This window comes from Anolis sagrei, chromosome 10 (genome assembly GCF_037176765.1).
Source record: "Anolis sagrei isolate rAnoSag1 chromosome 10, rAnoSag1.mat, whole genome shotgun sequence".
Taxonomy (NCBI): domain Eukaryota; kingdom Metazoa; phylum Chordata; class Lepidosauria; order Squamata; family Dactyloidae; genus Anolis; species Anolis sagrei.
Window position 1 is genome coordinate 31,610,416 of NC_090030.1, and position 16,795 is coordinate 31,627,210.

At 43.9% G+C, this 16,795-nt stretch overlaps 1 protein-coding gene across 1 annotated transcript in view; it reads right to left on the reverse strand.

Annotated features, from left to right (window-relative positions):
* Positions 1–16,795, reverse strand: part of LOC132763098 (ligand of Numb protein X 2-like) — an 84,742-nt gene that overhangs the window by 27,489 nt on the left and 40,458 nt on the right. The window contains exon 3 of the mRNA XM_060756476.2: positions 5,945–6,415. Within this exon, the coding sequence (XP_060612459.2) occupies positions 5,945–6,369 (425 nt within the window). The 5' untranslated portion in view covers positions 6,370–6,415. The remainder of the gene's footprint in view (positions 1–5,944; positions 6,416–16,795) is intronic.

The following is a 16,795-nucleotide window of genomic DNA, read 5'->3' on the forward strand; positions in this document are numbered from 1 at the left end:
AAAGCTGGGGTGAAAATTGCTGGAAGAAACATTAACAACCTCAGATATGCAGATGACACCACTCTGATGGCCGAAAGCGAGGAGGAGCTGAGGAGCCTTCTAATCAAGGTGGAAGAAGAAAGCGCAAAAGCCGGGTTGCAGCTAAATGTCAAAAAAAAAACAAAATTATGGCAACAAGAATGGTTGACAACTGGGAAATAGAGGGAGAAGATGTGGAGGCCGGGACAGGGTTTGTATTTCTAGGCGCAAAGATGAGTGCAGATGCAGACTGTGGCCAGGAAATCAGAAGACGCTTCCTTCTTGGGAGGAGAGCAATATCCAGTCTCGATAAAATAGTAAAGAGCAGAGACATCAGACTGGCAACCAAGATCCATTGCCTAGTCCAAGCCATGGTCTTCCCTGTAGTCACCTACGGATGTGAGAGCTGGACTTTAGGGAAGGCTGAGCAAAGGAAGAGAGATGCTTTTGAGCTGTGGTGTTGGAGGAAAGTGCTGAGAGTGCCTTGGACTGCGAGAAGATCCAACCAGTCCATCCTCCAGGAAATAAAGCCCGACTGCTCACTGGAGGGAAAGATACTAGAGACAAAGTGGAAGTCCTTTGGCCACATCATGAGGAGACAGCAAAGCCTAGAGAAGGGAATGATGCTGGGGAAAGTGGAAGGCAAAAGGAAGAGGGGCCGACCAAGGGCAAGATGGATGGATGGCATCCTTGAAGTGACTGGACTGACCTTGAAGGAGCTGGGGGTGGTGACAGCCGACAGGGAGCTCTGGCGTGGGCTGGTCCATGAGGTCACGAAGAGTCGGAGGTGACTGAACGAATGAACAACAACAACATACTCTGTTATTATTATTATTACATTTACATTATTTAACTCTATTTATTATTATTCTTACACTTATTATTTTGCTCTATTTATTATATTTATTATTTTACTTTATTATTGTTGTTATTATTACATTTATAATTTTACTCTATTATTGTTATTATTACATTGACATTATTTTACTCTATTTATTATTATTATATTTATTATTTTACTTTATTATTGCTTTATTACATTTATAATTTTACTCTATTATTATTGTTATTGTTACATTTACATTATGTAGCTCTATTTATTATTATTACATCTATCATTTAGCTCTATTATTACATTTATTATTTTACTCTATTTATTATATTTATTATTTTACTCTATTATTATCCCAAAGATCAGGGTCTATTTCCCCTAAACCTCTCCAGTATTTTCTGTTGGTCATGCAAGTCCTGTATGCCAAGTTTGGTTCAGTTCTATTATTGGTGGAGCTCAGAATGGTCTTCGATGCCTGGCGAACTATAAATCCACACAACTGCAATTCCCAAAGGTCAGGGTCTATTTTCCCCAAACTCAACCAGTGTTCAAATTTGGGCATATTGAGTATTTGTGCCAAGTTTGGTCCAGATCCATAGTCGTTTGGGTTCGCAGTGCTCCCCAGATGTAGGTGAACTACATCTCCCCTAAATTAGTGTCAATTCCTCCCAGTATTTTCTCTTCGTCATGGGTGTTCTGTGTGTCCAGTTTGGTCCAGGTCTGTAATTTGTGGGGGTCTCATTGGGCTGTGGAAGTCAGAGCTGAATCGGTTGAAGGAACTTCAAATCCTTTCATCCATTGTCCATACTCCCCCAAACATATTGTTTTTATCATTGATCACTATGCTTTAATTATGTTCAATGTGTAACAATGAAAATACATCCTGCATATCAGATATTTACATTGCAATTCATAACAGTAGCAGTTATGACGTACCAACAAAAACATGGTTGGGGGTCACCACAAAATGAGGAACTGTTTTAGGGGTCACGGCATTAGAAAGGTTGAGAATCACGGCTATATATGGTACGTTGCAATAATCAAAGATGTAAGGAGACTCCTGCCAGATCAGAAAGAGGGAGAAATCATCTCACTTCCTGGTTTTACAACAACATGGACTTTGGAATTTGTATTATGGCCAGTAAAGCTACGCATGTCTTTATAGATTAATCCCAACAAGACAGAGGTCCTCCTGGTTGATCGTAAACCAGACCGGAGTATAGGGTGGCAACCTGTGCTGGACAAGGTTACACTCCCCCTGAAGTCACAGGTCCGCAGTCTGGGTGTCCTCCTGGATTCATCACTTACACTTGAAGCTCAGGTGTCAGTGGTGGCCAGGAGGGCCTTTGCACAATTAAGACTCGTGCGCCAACTGCAACCGTACCTCAGGAAGGCGGATCTGGCCAAAGTGGTCCACGCCTTAGTCACCTCTAGACTAGATTACTGCAAAGCATTCTACGTGGGGCTGCCCTTGAAAACGGCCCGGAAATTTCAGATGATCCAACGGGCGGCAGCCAGGTTGTTAACTGGGGCTCCTTACAGGGACCACCTGTACATACTCCACTTTGGCAGGAAAAACGAAATGCAAAGATACAGAATGGGGGAGAATGCCTGGCTCAAGAGCAGGATGTGTGAAAAAGATCTTGGAGTCCTCGTGGACAACAAGTTGAACATGAGCCAGGAATGTGATGTGGCGGCAAAAAAGGCCAATGGGATTTTGGCCTGCGTCGATAGGAGCATAGTGTCTAGATGTAGGGAAGTCATGCTCCCCATGCTCTATTCCGCTTTGGTTAGACCACACCTGGAATATTGTGTCCGATTCTGGCCACCACAATTCAAGAGAGATATCGACTCTAAGCTGGAATGTGTCCAGAGGAGAGCGACTCAAATGATCAAGGGTCTGGAGAACAAGCCCTATGAGGAGCGGCTTAAGGAGCTGGGCATGTTTAGCCTGAAGAAGAGAAGGCTGAGAGGGGATATGATAGCCATGTATAAATATGTGAGAGGAAGCCACAGGGAGGAGGAGGGAGCAAGCTTGTTTTCTGCTTCCTTGGAGACTAGGACGCAATGGACCAATGGCTTCAAACTACAAGAGAGGAGATTCCATCTGAACATGAGGAAGAACTTCCTGACTGTGAGAGCCATTCAGCAGTGGAACTCTCTGCCCCGGAGTGTGGTGGAGGCTCCTTCTTTGGAAGCTTTTAAGCAGAGGCTGGATGGCCATCTGTCAGGGGTGATTTGAATGCAATATTCCTGCTTCTTGGCAGAATGGGGTTGGACTGGATGGCCCAGGAGGTCTCTTCCAACTCTTGGATTCTAGGATTCTATAACAATGAAGAGCTACAAAAAATTTTGAAGAGAGTTTTTAAGAAGAAACCAGAATATTATCTATTGGGATTTACAGATTTGGAATTACAATTAGATGAGAACGAAGATCAACTACACCCAAGAGTATTGAAGGAACTAGCGGAAGTCATTTCGGAACCATTGGCAACCATCTTTGAGAGTTCTTGGAGAACGGGAGAAGTTCCAGCAGATTGGAGGAGGGCCAATGTGGTCCCAATCTTCAAGAAGGGAAAAAAGGACGACCCAAACAACTACCGTCCGGTCAGCCTCACGTCGATACCGGGCAAGATTCTGGAAAAGATTGTTAAGGAAGTGGTCTGCAAACACTTAGAAACAAAAGCAGTCATCGCTAATAGTCAACATGGATTTATCAAAAACAAGTCATGCCAGACTAATCTGATCTCTTTCTTCGATAGAGCTACAAGCTGGGTAGATGCGGGGAATGCCGTGGATGGAGCGTACCTGGATTTCAGGAAGGCCTTCTTTGACAAGGTCCCCCATGACCTTCTGGCAAGGAAACTAGTCCAATGCGGGCTAGGCAAAACTACGGTGAGGTGGATCTGGAATTGGTTAAGTGGACGAACACAGAGAGTGCTCACTAATGCTTCCTCTTCATCTTGGAAAGAAGTGACAAGTGGAGTGCCACAAGCAGGGTTCCGTCCTGGGCCCGGTCCTGTTCAACATCTTTATTAATGACTTAGATGAAGGGCTAGAAGGCAGGATCATCAAGTTTGCAGACGACACCAAATTGGGAGGGAGAGCCAATAGTCCAGAGGACAGGAGCAGAATTCAAAACGATCTTGACAGATTAGAGAGATGGGCCAAAACTAACAAAATGAAGTTCAACAGTGACAAATGCAAGATACTCCACTTTGGCAGAAAAAAATGAGATGCAAAGATACAGAATGGGGGACAATGCCTGGCTCGAGAGCAGTACGTGTGAAAAAGATCTTGGAGTCCTCGTGGACAACAAGTTAAACATGAGCCAACAATGTGATGTGGCGGCAAAAAAAGCCAATGGGATTTTGGCCTGCATCAAGAGGAGCATAGTGTCTAGATCTAAGGAAGTAATGCTACCCCTCTATTCTGCTTTGGTTAGACCACATCTGGAATATTGTGTCCAATTCTGGGCACCACAATTCAAGAGAGATATTGACAAGCTGGAAAGTGTCCAGAGGAGGGCGACTAAAATGATCAAGGGTCTGGAGAACAAGCCCTATGAGGAGCGGCTTAGGGAACTGGGCATGTTTAGCCTGATGAAGAGAAGGCTGAGAGGAGATATGATAGCCATGTATAAATATGTGAGAGGAAGCCACAGGGAGGAGGGAGCTAGCTTGTTTTCTGCTTCCTTGGAGACTAGGACGCGGAACAATGGCTTCAAACTACAAGAAAGGAGATTCCATCTGAACATGAGGAAGAACTTCCTGACTGTGAGAGCCGTCCAGCAGTGGAACTCTCTGCCCCGGAGTGTGGTGGAGGCTCCTTCCTTGGAAGCTTTTAAACAGAGGCTGGATGGCCATCTGTCAGGGGTGATTTGAATGCAATATTCCTGCTTCTTGGCAGGGGGTTGGACTGGATGGCCCAGGAGGTCTCTTCCAACTCTTTGATTCTATGATTCTATGATTCTATGATTCTATGATTCTAAGATAGACTATTTACCTATGCTACAACAGCGGCGAGAATATTATTGGCGAAGTTTTGGAAACAGGAAGATATCCCTACCACTGAAGAGTGGTTAGGGAAATTAAGAGAAATAAGAGAAATGGACGAATTAACTTTTTTCTTGAAAAAGAATATCGGGAACCCGATAAAGAGGACAGATTGGACTCTATATAAAAACTACGAAAAGGAAAAAAAGAAATAAGAGGAACATTATGAAGTGGATATAATGGAAATATCATTGAGGACACAACACTTGATGGAGAGATGGAAGTCAATTTTTATCTTATATATTTTTTTCTTTTTTCTCTTTTTTTTGTGTGTGTTTTTTTTTATATTTTTGTATTTTCTGGTGGACTTGGAGGTAGGGGGATGTACTTCTTATTTTTTTCCTACTTTCCTATCATCTTTTTTAATATTCTCCCTCTTTCGATGTTATTCTTAAAATCTTAATAAAAACTATTATAAAAAAAATGGTTTCAAACTACAGGAAAGGAAGGAGATTCTACCTAAACATTAGGAAGAACTTCCTGACTGTGAGAGCTGTTCAGCAGTGGAACTCTCTGCCCCGGAGTGTGGTGGAGGCTCCTTCTTTGGAGGTTTTTAAGCAGAGGCTGGATGGCCATCTGCCAGGGGTGATTTGAATGCAATATTCCTGCTTCCTGGCAGAATGGGGTTGGACTGGATGGCCCAGGAGGTCTCTTCCAACTCTTTGATTCTATGATTCTATAACAATGGTTTCAAACTACAGGAAAAGAAGGAGATTCTACCTAAACATGAGGAAGAACTTCTTGACTGTGAGAGCTGTTCAGCAGTGGAACTCTCTGCCCTGGAGTGTGATGGAGGCTCCTACTTTGGAGATTTTTAAACAGAGGCTGGGTGGCCATCTGTCAAGGGTGCTTTGAGTGTGATTTCCCTGCTTCTTGGCAGAATGGGGTTGGACTGGATGGCCCATGAGGTCTCTTCCAACCTAAAAATTCTATGAAAATAGTTATTCGCTGTGATATAGAGGCAAAGACGACAGAGAATAACATGCATGGAAACGAGAGAAAACAGTAACATTTTGTTTTGTCACCAGCCTGTACCCACCTGTTCTGCAGGTGAGCCTCCAGCTCACAGCGCTGCATCGTTTCCTTGCAGTCGTCTTGAAAAGGGCAGAGGACCATCAGCTTGTCCAGCAGATTCCGGACGAGAAGGCTGGACCTCCGGCAATGCTGGAAAGAGAGCTTCTTCCGGTCCATGGGGCAGAAGCTGTACTCCTGCATGAAGTTCTCGAGGCACTTGAAGCAGTACGTGTGTCCGCACGGGGTGTCCATGGGCTGCAGCAAAGGTTGGAGGCAAATGTGGCAGGTGAGGTCGTCGTCCACCTCGTCCTGGAAGTTGTAAAGGTGGTTGTCGGGCAGCAGGTGCACCTGCCCACATTCATGGCACAGCTCTCTGGCTTTGGGGGCTGTGGGGGCGGGCTCTTCCTCTGCCGGCTTTGCCATGGCCTCCAACGTCTGGTGCATTTGCATCTGCGGAAGGACAGGGCCTTTGGCGGGGAGGAAAGGCGCAGAATGGCTGCAACAAAGAGAGGAAATAAAGTACATGGTTGGTTGAAACGCTCACATATCGGCAAAAATCCGCATCTTCTGGGGGAAAGAAGTGGTTTTGCTCTTCTGCAGTGCACTTAACCTATTTTCCAGTTTTAACCAATCGCTCTTCTGTTTTTGCTTTTTTTTCATACAAAGGTGTTAATCCAACAAAAAAATTGAACTCTGATCCAATAGACAGTAGATTTCAAACACTCACGATTGCTTTCAATATGATTTTTCTGCTTCTTGGCAGAATGGGGTTGGACTAGATGGCCTACAAGGTCTTTTCCAACTGAAATCCCAATGGTTATTGGCAACTAATAATAATAATATTAATATTGGCAATTAATAATAATAATAATAATAATAATAATAATTTATATCCTTTTCCAACTGAAATCCCAATGTTTATTGGCAAATAATAATAATAATAATAATGGCAACTTATTATTATTATTATTATTATTATTATTATTATTATTATCATTTTCCAACTGAAATCCCAATGGTTATTGGCAAATGATAATAATAATAATAATAATGGCAATTAATAATAATAATAATATATTATTATTATTAGTTGCCAATAACCATTGGGATTTCAGTTGGAAAAGGATATAAATTATTATTCCTCACCTCTGAGGATGCTTGCCATAGATGCAGGCGAAACGTCAGGAGAAATGCCTCTAGAACATGGCCATATAGCCCGAAAAAACCCACAAGAACCTAGTGATTCCAGCCATGAAAGCCTTCGATGATATAAATTATTATTATTCTTCTTTATTAGTTGCCATTAGTTGCAAATATCAGGACATTAGCCTGAAATCACAGTAGAAGAGGCAAAGACCGTAACGATCCAAAAAGCTACAGACCAATCTCCCTGTTGTGCCACCTCTACAAAGTTCTGGAGAGACTTATTTTGCATAGAATTATGGAACAAATAGACCCCTGTCTGATCCCACAGCAAGCTGGCTTCAGGAAAGGCACAAGCTGCACATCGCAAGTGCTGAACCTGACTCAGCACATAGAAGATGGCTTTGAAAGGCAGCAGATCACAGGAGCTGTCTTCATAGACCTGTCGGCAGCCTATGAGACTGTGAACCACCGCCTCCTCCTGAGAAAAATGTATAATCTCACAAAGGATGACCACCTCACCCGCCTCATAGGAAACCTGCTACAGAACAGGAGCTTTTTTGTTGAGTTCCAGGGCCAGAGAAGCACACTGTGAAAACAGAAGAATGGCCTGCCTCAGGGGAGCGTGCTTGCTCTATCCATGTTCAACATTTACACAAATGACCAGCCACTGCCAGATGGGACAGAGAGCTTCATCTATGCTGATGATCGTGCCATTACTACTCAAACAGGGAGCTTTGAGATGGTTGAACAGAAGCTTTCCGAAGCTCTAGGTGCTCTTACTGCCTATTACAGGGGAAACCAGCTGATCCCTAATCCATCTAAAACACAGACATGTGCTTTTCACCTTAAGAACAGACAAGCTCTGAGGATGACCTGGGAAGGAATCCCACTGGAGCATTGCAGCACACCCAAATACCTGGGAGTCACTCTGGACCGTGCTCTGACCTACAAGAAGCACTGCCTGAACATCAAGCAAAAGGTGGGTGCTAGAAACAATATCATACGAAAGCTGACTGGCACAACCTGGGGATCACAACCAGACACAGTGAAGACATCTGCCCTTGCGCTGTGCTACTCTGCTGCTGAGTATGCATGCCCAGTGTGGAACACATCTCACCACGCTAAAACAGTGGATGTGACTCTTAATGGGACATGACACATTATCACGGGGTGTCTGCACCCTACACCACTGGAGAAATTACACTGTCTAGCTGGTATTGCACAACCTGACATCTGCCGGGAAGTAGCAGCCAATAGTAAAAGGACCAAGGCAGTTACATCTCCAGCTCATCCCTTGTTTGGGTATCAGCCAGCACGTCAACGACTTAAATAAAGAAATAGTTTTCTAAGATCTACAGAGACACTCGCTGGAACACCTCAGCAAGCGAGAGTCCAAAAGTGGCAGGCTCAAACCCAGCACCTCAACCAATGGCTGATACCAAATGAGAGACTCCCCGCTGGGCACACAGAGGACTAGGCGACTTGGAAGATGCTGAACAGACTGCGCTCTGGCACCACGAGATGCAGAGCCAACCTTCAGAAATGGGGCCACAAAGTGGAATCCACGACATGCGAGTGTGGAGAAGAGCAAACCACTGACCACCTGCTGCAATGCAACCTGAGCCCTGCCACATGCACAATGGAGAACCTCCTTGCGGCAACACTAGAGGCACTCCAAGTGGCCAGATACTGGTCAAAGGACATTTAATCAACTACCAAGCTTGCAAACTTTGTGTTTTGTCTGTTTGTTTGTTTGCTTTGTTAAAAATGTAATACAAATGTCTGGCTGCCCCTGACACGATAAATAAATAACAGTAGAAGAGGCAGTAAATTAAAATCCATGGCATAAAGAGGAACATAGCAAAAAAGAAAACTTTAGATAAGTTCAGATAATAGTGGTATTGTATTGCCAAAGGCTTCCATGGCCAGAAACACTGGGTTGCTGTGAGTTTTCCGGGCTGTCTGGCCATGTTCCAGAAGCATTCTGTCTTGAGGTTTTGCCCATATGTATGGCAGTTATCCTCAGAGGTTGTGAGGACTTCACAACCTCTGAGAATGCCTGCAATAGATGAAGGCAAAATGTCAGGAGATAATGCTTTTGGAACATGGCCATACAGCCTGGAAAACTCACAACAACCCAGTGATCCCGGCCATGAAAGCCTTCAACAATACAATACCACTATTATCTGAACTTGCTGTGAGTTTTCTGGGCTGTATGGCCATGTTGCAGAAGCATTATCTCCTGACATTTTGCCTTCATCTATTGCAGGCATTCTCAGAGGTTGTGAGGTCCTCACAACCTTTGAGGATGCCTGCCATAGATGTGGGCGAAACCTCAAGAGAGAATGCTTCTGGAACATAGCCATATAGCCCAGAAAACTAACAACAACCCAATACCGGTATTTCTGATCTAAATGGCTTTTTGTTTCCATTTTAAAAAAATAATCAAGTCAGCTCACAGCCACTTAAGTTTATTGGAAAGTAACTAGCAGTGAGCTCAGTAAAATAAAAATAAAATTCTATAAAAAGAGACAGAGAGTGCTCACTAATGCTTCCTCCTCATTTTGGAAAGAAGTGACAAGTGGAGTGCCGCAGGGTTCCATCCTGGGCCCGGTCCTGTTCAACATCTTTATTAATGACTTAGATGAAGGGCTAGAAGGCATGATCATCAAGTTTGCAGACGACACCAAATTGGGAGGGAGAGCCAATAGTCCAGAGGACAGGAGCAGAATTCAAAACGATCTTGACATATTAGAGAGATGATTGGCCAAAACTAACAAAATGAAGTTCAACAGTGACAAATGCAAGATACTCCACTTTGGCAGAAAAAATGAAATGCAAAGATACAGAATGGGGGACGCCTGGCTCGAGAGCAGTACGTGTGAAAAAGATCTTGGAGTCCTCGTGGACAACAAGTTAAACATGAGCCAGGAATGTGATGTGGCGGCAAAAAAAGCCAATGGGATTTTGGCCTGCATCAATAGGGGCATAGTGTCTAGATCTAAGGAAGTAATGCTACCCCTCTATTCTGCTTTAGTTAGACCACATCTGGAATATTGTGTCCAATTCTGGGCACCACAATTCAAGAGAGATATTGACAAGCTGGAATGTGTCCAGAGGAGGGCGACTAAAATGATCAAGGGTCTGGAGAACAAGCCCTATGAGGAGCGGCTTAGGGAACTGGGCATGTTTAGCCTGAAGAAGAGAAGGCTGAGAGGAGATATGATAGCCATGTATAAATATGTGAGAGGAAGCCACAGGGAGGAGGGAGCAAGCTTGTTTTCTGCTTCCTTGGAGACTAGGACGCAATGGAACAATGGCTTCAAACTACAAGAGAGGAGATTCCATCTGAACATGAGGAAGAACTTCCTGACTGTGAGAGCCGTTCAGCAGTGGAACTCTCTGCCCCGGAGTGTGGTGGAGGCTCCTTCTTTGGAAGCTTTTAAGCAGAGGCTGGATGGCCATTTGTCAGGGGTGATTTGAATGCAATATTCCTGCTTCTTGGCAGAATGGGGTTGGACTGGATGGCCCATGAGGTCTCTTCCAACTCTTTGATTCTATGATTCTATGACATGATGTATATATAGATAATATAGTCAGGCTTAGTATACTTTGGTATGTTAGTACTTGCTTGAAACGCTTTTTCGTAAAACCGTTTGCAATCTCTTCCAACTGATCTCGCTTTCTTTGCTGACTGATGTCATTGGAGACTCCTGTGCCAACGGTGAGCTTGCAATGCAATTCAAAACTTATTTTCATCCTACTGACAGATTTACTCCCCGTCATTGACAAAGATGTCTGAGGAGGGAGGATTATTCGCTGGCAGTTTTGCAACTAAAAACTGATGCATCGGGTTGCTTAAATTTGCAATGCTATCTGGTTTGTTTCCCAAAACAATTTCCCAAAGTGCTCCCCAAACTTTACTGGCTCATGAGTGAAATGGCAAGAACCCGCTGGTGCAGCGGGTTAAATCGCAGAGCTGCTGAACTTGCAGATCAAAAGGTCAGAGGTTTGAATCCAGGGAGTGGGTTAAGCTCCTGCTATTAGCTCCAGCTTCTGACAACCAAGAATTTTGAAAACATGCAAATATGAGTAGAATCATAGAATTGGAAGAGACCTCATGGGCCATCCAGTCCAACCCTATTCTGCCAAGAAGCACGAAAATTGCATTCAATAATAATAATAATAATAATAATCTTTATTTATACCCCGCCACCATCTCCCGATGGGGACTCGGGGCGGCGAACATGAAGCCAAGCCCAAACAACAAATTACAACAGAGTAAAACCGAAAACGCAAACAATAAACAACAACATCATAATTACATAAAACATGTGAATACATAACAATATAAAATTACAATACGCACAATCACAGTGACAATGGGCGGGCTACATGTAATAATTAAAAGAAAAACTAATTAAAAACTCTCTGCTCCGGAGTGTGGTGAAGGCTCCTTCTTTGAAAGCTTTGAAACAGAGGCTGGCTGGCCATCTGTCAGGGGTGATTTGAATGCAATATTCCTGCTTCTTGGCAGAATGGGGTTGGACTGGACGGCCCAGGAGGTCTCTTCCAACACGTTGATTCTATGATTCTATACCTCAAACAGACAAGAGTTCTTTCTCCCACCCTAGATGTGCTGTCGCACACTGGGCCTATGATAATGTCTGCTTATAGGACGTGCTTTCTGTATGCCCAACGGGACACCGGGGTGCCTCAGCTAAAGGGTCTCATAGGTTTCCCAACACAAAGTTCTATAGAGGCTCAAAATAAGTCCAACAAAGTTCTTTATTAAGGCTTAAATCTTCAAACAAGTGAATTAAATGCTTTATAATCTTGAAAAACTAGTAGCTTTCTTGATCTGCCAACAAGAGACAGGTAGCTGCTTGATAAACTGTTCCTGTCTTCTTTAGGGAAACCTTCCGACCCCTCCTTGGGCAATCTTTCTTTAGCCTGCTGGCGTGAGGCCCCAACTCCCGGCTCCAAGCTGCGTTATGGATAGCCCGAGTGGTCCCTTACCAGGCAATGGTTGCTGTAGATCTGCCAAGCTGGTGTCCTGTAGATTTGCCCCACGAAGGCCGTGGAAGCATTCCTTTATTTTTCAGCAAAGCTGGCTGTATTCCCCCAGCAAAAGCTGTGGAACTGTAACTTTACTCCCAAGCAAAGCTGGGGAGGTTTTCCTTTTCCCCCAGCAAAGCTGGCTGTAGATCTATTTCTTTCAGCAAAGCTGTGGAACTTTAACTTTACTCCCCAGCAAAGCTGTAAGAAGTGAAGCTTTTTGCAGGAGGGAAAGAGAAAGTCCACACGTCCTGCTGTAGGGCTTCAAACTGTGAAACTGAGACTAAAAGTCCCCTTTTCCCTCCAAACCTAAAGGCTCTAACAATTGATTGATTTATTTATCGTGTCAATAGCGATCAGACAATTGTATTACATTTTAAACAAAATTTTAACATACAGACAAAACAGAGTTTGCAAGCTTGGTAGTTGATTAAATGTCCTTTGACCAGTATCTGGCCACTTGGAGTGCCTCTGGTGTTACTATAAGAAGGTCCTCCATTGTGCATGTGGCAGGGCTCAGGTTGCATTGCAGACACCCCGTGATAATGCGGCATGTCTCATTAAGAGCCACATCCACTGTTTTAGCGTGGTGAGATGTGTTCCACACTGGGCATGCATACTCAGCAGCAGAGTAGCATAGCGCAAGGGCAGATGTCTTCACTGTGCCTGGTTGTGATCCCCAGGTTGTGCCAGACAGCTTTCGTGTGATATTGTTTCTAGCACCCACTTTTTGCTTGATGTTCCAGCAGTGATTCTTGTAGGTCAGAGCACGGTCCAGCGTGACTACCAGGTATTTGAGTGTGCTGCAATGCTCCAGTGGGATTCTTTCCCTGGTGATCCTCAGACCTCGGGATGCTTGTCTGTTCTTAATGTGAAAGGCACATGTCTGTGTTTTAGATGGTTGGGGATCAGCTGGTTTTCCCTGTAATAGGCAGTAAGGGCACCTAGAGCTCTAACGATGATTCATAGGTTGTTGGCCCTATGACTGCAACCTGGGGAAAGCTACCCAATTGCAAAGTGCATGGCCCAAACATATTCAAACAAACAAGCAGTGCAAGAAAAGGAAATTTAAACTCCTGGCACTGCCGTACCAGCACACTGGACATCATTCCATAGATAGATTAAACTAGGAAACTAGGAAAGTATCTATCTATCTATCTATCTATCTATCTGATAGATAGATAGATAGATAGATAGTAGATACTTTCCTAGTTTCCAACACACCTCACAAGCGCAGAGGGTGCCTGCCATAGATGTGGGCAAAATGTCAGGGGAGAATGCTTCTGAAACATGGCCAGACAGCCTGGAAAATGCACAACAACCCAGCCAATGGAATTCTTATTAAGAGTCTAAAACCCATCAAAAATATATCAAAATGTACAACTGAGTTTATGCAGCTTTATTTTACAGTTTTGGCCTGGATCAGTTCACAATGATCAAGGTTATTTCAATTGGTAAAGTGTCCCACATTTTTGTACGGAGGCAAGTCCAGACGTGAATTCACTTTCCAAATTTCCAAAAAAACAGGTACGTTGCAAAGTAATATTTAATAAGACCTGTGCCTTTCAAGCGCTAAGAGAAACAATCTGAGAATGTCAAGGGATCAATAATTAATGGCTGAAATGAAATACCACCACTAATGGAGAGCCTGCCTCCATGTCCTCCAACGGCTAAGAGTATAACAAAACTTTCAATGTGTTGCTCTCCGTTAAGCAAACCCCAAGAAGCCTTCTGCTTTTCCAACGGCCTCTGGATGGAAAAATATTCCAAGCTTAGGGATTGTATTCTGGGCTTAATGGTGTAGCCGAGGAGATGCCCAATTTCCTGCTTCCGCAAAAAAGGGAAGGACTGTGAGTTGGGAGAATGTGCAATGCAATTTCAAATTGTGTTTTAGTTCATAGAATCCTAGAATCAAAGAGTTGGAAGAGACCTCCTGGGCCATCCAGTCCAACCCCATTCTGCTAAGAAGCAGGAATATTGCATTCAAATCACCCCTGAGAGATGGCCATCCAGCCTCCGTTTAAAAGCTTCCAAAGAAGGAGCCTCCACCACACTCCGGGCAGAGAGTTCCACTGCTGAACGGCTCTCACAGTCAGGAAGTTCTCCCTCATGTTCAGATGGAATCTCCTTTCTTGTAGTTTGAAGCCATTGTTTCGTGTCCTAGTCTCCAAGGAAGTGACTGACCCACCATGGTGGAAGTTGTAGTTCATTCTGCAGCTGGAAAGCTTGGTGAACTCCACTGATGATGCATCTAGAGTTTCTCAACCTTCCTAATGCCATGGCCCCTTAATGCAGTTCCTCGTGTTGTGGTGACCCCCAACCCTAAAATTATTTTCGTTGCTACTTCATAACCGTAATTTTGCGACTGTTGTTAATAGTAATGTAAATATCTGATATGCAGGATGGATGTATTTTCATTCAATGGACCAAATTTGCACAAATACCCAAAACGCCCGAATTTGAATACTGGTGGGGTTGGGAGGGATTGATTTTGTCATTTGGGAGTTGTAGTTGCTGGGATTGATAGCTCACCTACAATCAAAGAGCATTCTGAACTCCACCAATGATGGAATTGAACCAAACTTGGCACACAGAACTCCCGCGACAAACAGAAAATGCTGGAAGCGTTTGGTGGGCATTGACCTTGAGTTTTGGAGTTGTAGTTTACCTACATCCAGAGAGCACTGTGGACTCAAAACATGATGGATCTGGACCAAACTTGGCACAAATATTCAGTTTGCCCAAATATGAACACCAAATATGAACACGGGAGAGTTTGGGGGAAATAGACCTTGACATTTGGGAGTTGTAGTTGCTGGGATGTATAGTTCACTTACAATCAAAGAGCATTCTGAACCTTACAAACCCCACTTGGCCCAATTCAAGATAGAATTGGGCCAAACTTCCCACACTCAACCCCATGACCAAAAGAAAATACTGTGGGTTGTTGTTGGTTTTTTCAGGCTATATGGCCATGGTCTAGTGGCATTTTCTCCTGACATTTTGCCTGCGTCTATGGCAAGCATCCTCAGAGGTAGTGAGATGAGAAAATACTGTGTTTTCTGATGTTCTTTGGCGACCCCTCTGTCATCCCCGCATGACCTCTCCAGGGGTTCTGACCCCCAGGTTGAGAAACACTGATCTAGAGTAAACTTGCCCAACATGACAAACTTTTAAGTATCGACGGAGTTTCAGGGGGTTAACCTGACATGATGTGAGTTGTAGTTCACCCACAACTTTATGCATTTTGGAAAATAAACAAATAACTTCTTCTAATAACTCAGGTAACGCTAGTACTTTAAATAAACCAAAAGGTCTTCAAATATGTTTGTTTCCTATCAGATCTATATTCCTAAATATCGGTCCTACTTAGAACATAACCACAGAAGCACCAGATTTCATCCAACCTACAAATACGCTCCTCAATATTTTTCTTCAGAACTTAAAAGGAAGATGCTTCAGACGGTTAGAAACCCAGACATGACCTTCACGATGAAAGGCAATCCCCACCTGTCTGCACGCTAGGAAGGTGAATAGATCTTCCGAAGGCGGCAAGCTTGAACTCGCCTGTCGAATCATCCGCGACAACCATGGATGCCAAATTACTAAGAGGTCTGCTCAACGAAAGCCAACTGTCCTGTTTCATTGCAAGTTTTCATACAATCCAAAATCTTACTTACTTACTTACTTAGGTATTCCCTCGTAGTCTGAGGATGATGGTCCTCCAAGTTCAGTGTCCTGGCAGTGGGTCCGTAGGTGACTGTGGAGCCCTATTCTTGACCTGCATCTTCTCCCTCAGTGAGGGCATTGGTTTCCAGGTGGAAGGCGGTCTTCGTTGGGGTTAGCTTGACGTGCCTTCCTCTTGGCACTTTTCACTCTTTCACCCTCCATTCATGCCTCTTCAAATTCTGCAGCACTGCTGGTCACAGCTGACCGCCAACTGGAGTGCTCAAATCATATCTATCTATCTGAATCATATCTATCTATCTATATCTATATCTATCTATCTCTATGGCTGGGTGGCTCTTCATCAAGAGGGCTTTGATTATGTTTTCTTGCCCTGGTGAAGGGAGTTGGATTGGATGGTCTTGAGTATTTTCTGTTGGTCATGGGGGTTCTGTGTGGGAAGTTTGCCCCGATTCTGTCATTCGTGGGGTTCAGAATGCTCTTTGATTGTAGGTGAACTGTGAATCCCAGTGACTACAACTCTCAAATGTCAAGGTCTAGTTTCCCCAAACTCCATCTGTGTTCATATTTGGGCATATTGAGTGCTTGTGCCAAGTTTGGTCCAGATCCATCAAAGTGCTCTCTGGATGTAGGTGAACTACAACTCCCAAGTTCAAGGTCAATGCCCACCAAACCCTCCCAGTATTTTCTGTTGATCATGGGAGTTCTGTGTGCCGAGTTTGGTTCAATTCCATCATTGGTGGAGTTCAGAATGCTCTTTGATTGTAGGTGAACAATCAAACTACGATCCCCAAATGACAACATCATAATTTTTTGAGTGATGGTCACTCCTTGTGTTGTGAGACGTTTTGTTGCCAAGTGTGTGTGATTTCGTTCATTGGTTCTTTTGTTTTTAAGGTACTCATTATGCACAGAGCATTTATATATATATATTGTTCATTCGTTCAGTCGTCTCCGACTCTTCGTGACCTCATGGACCAGCCCA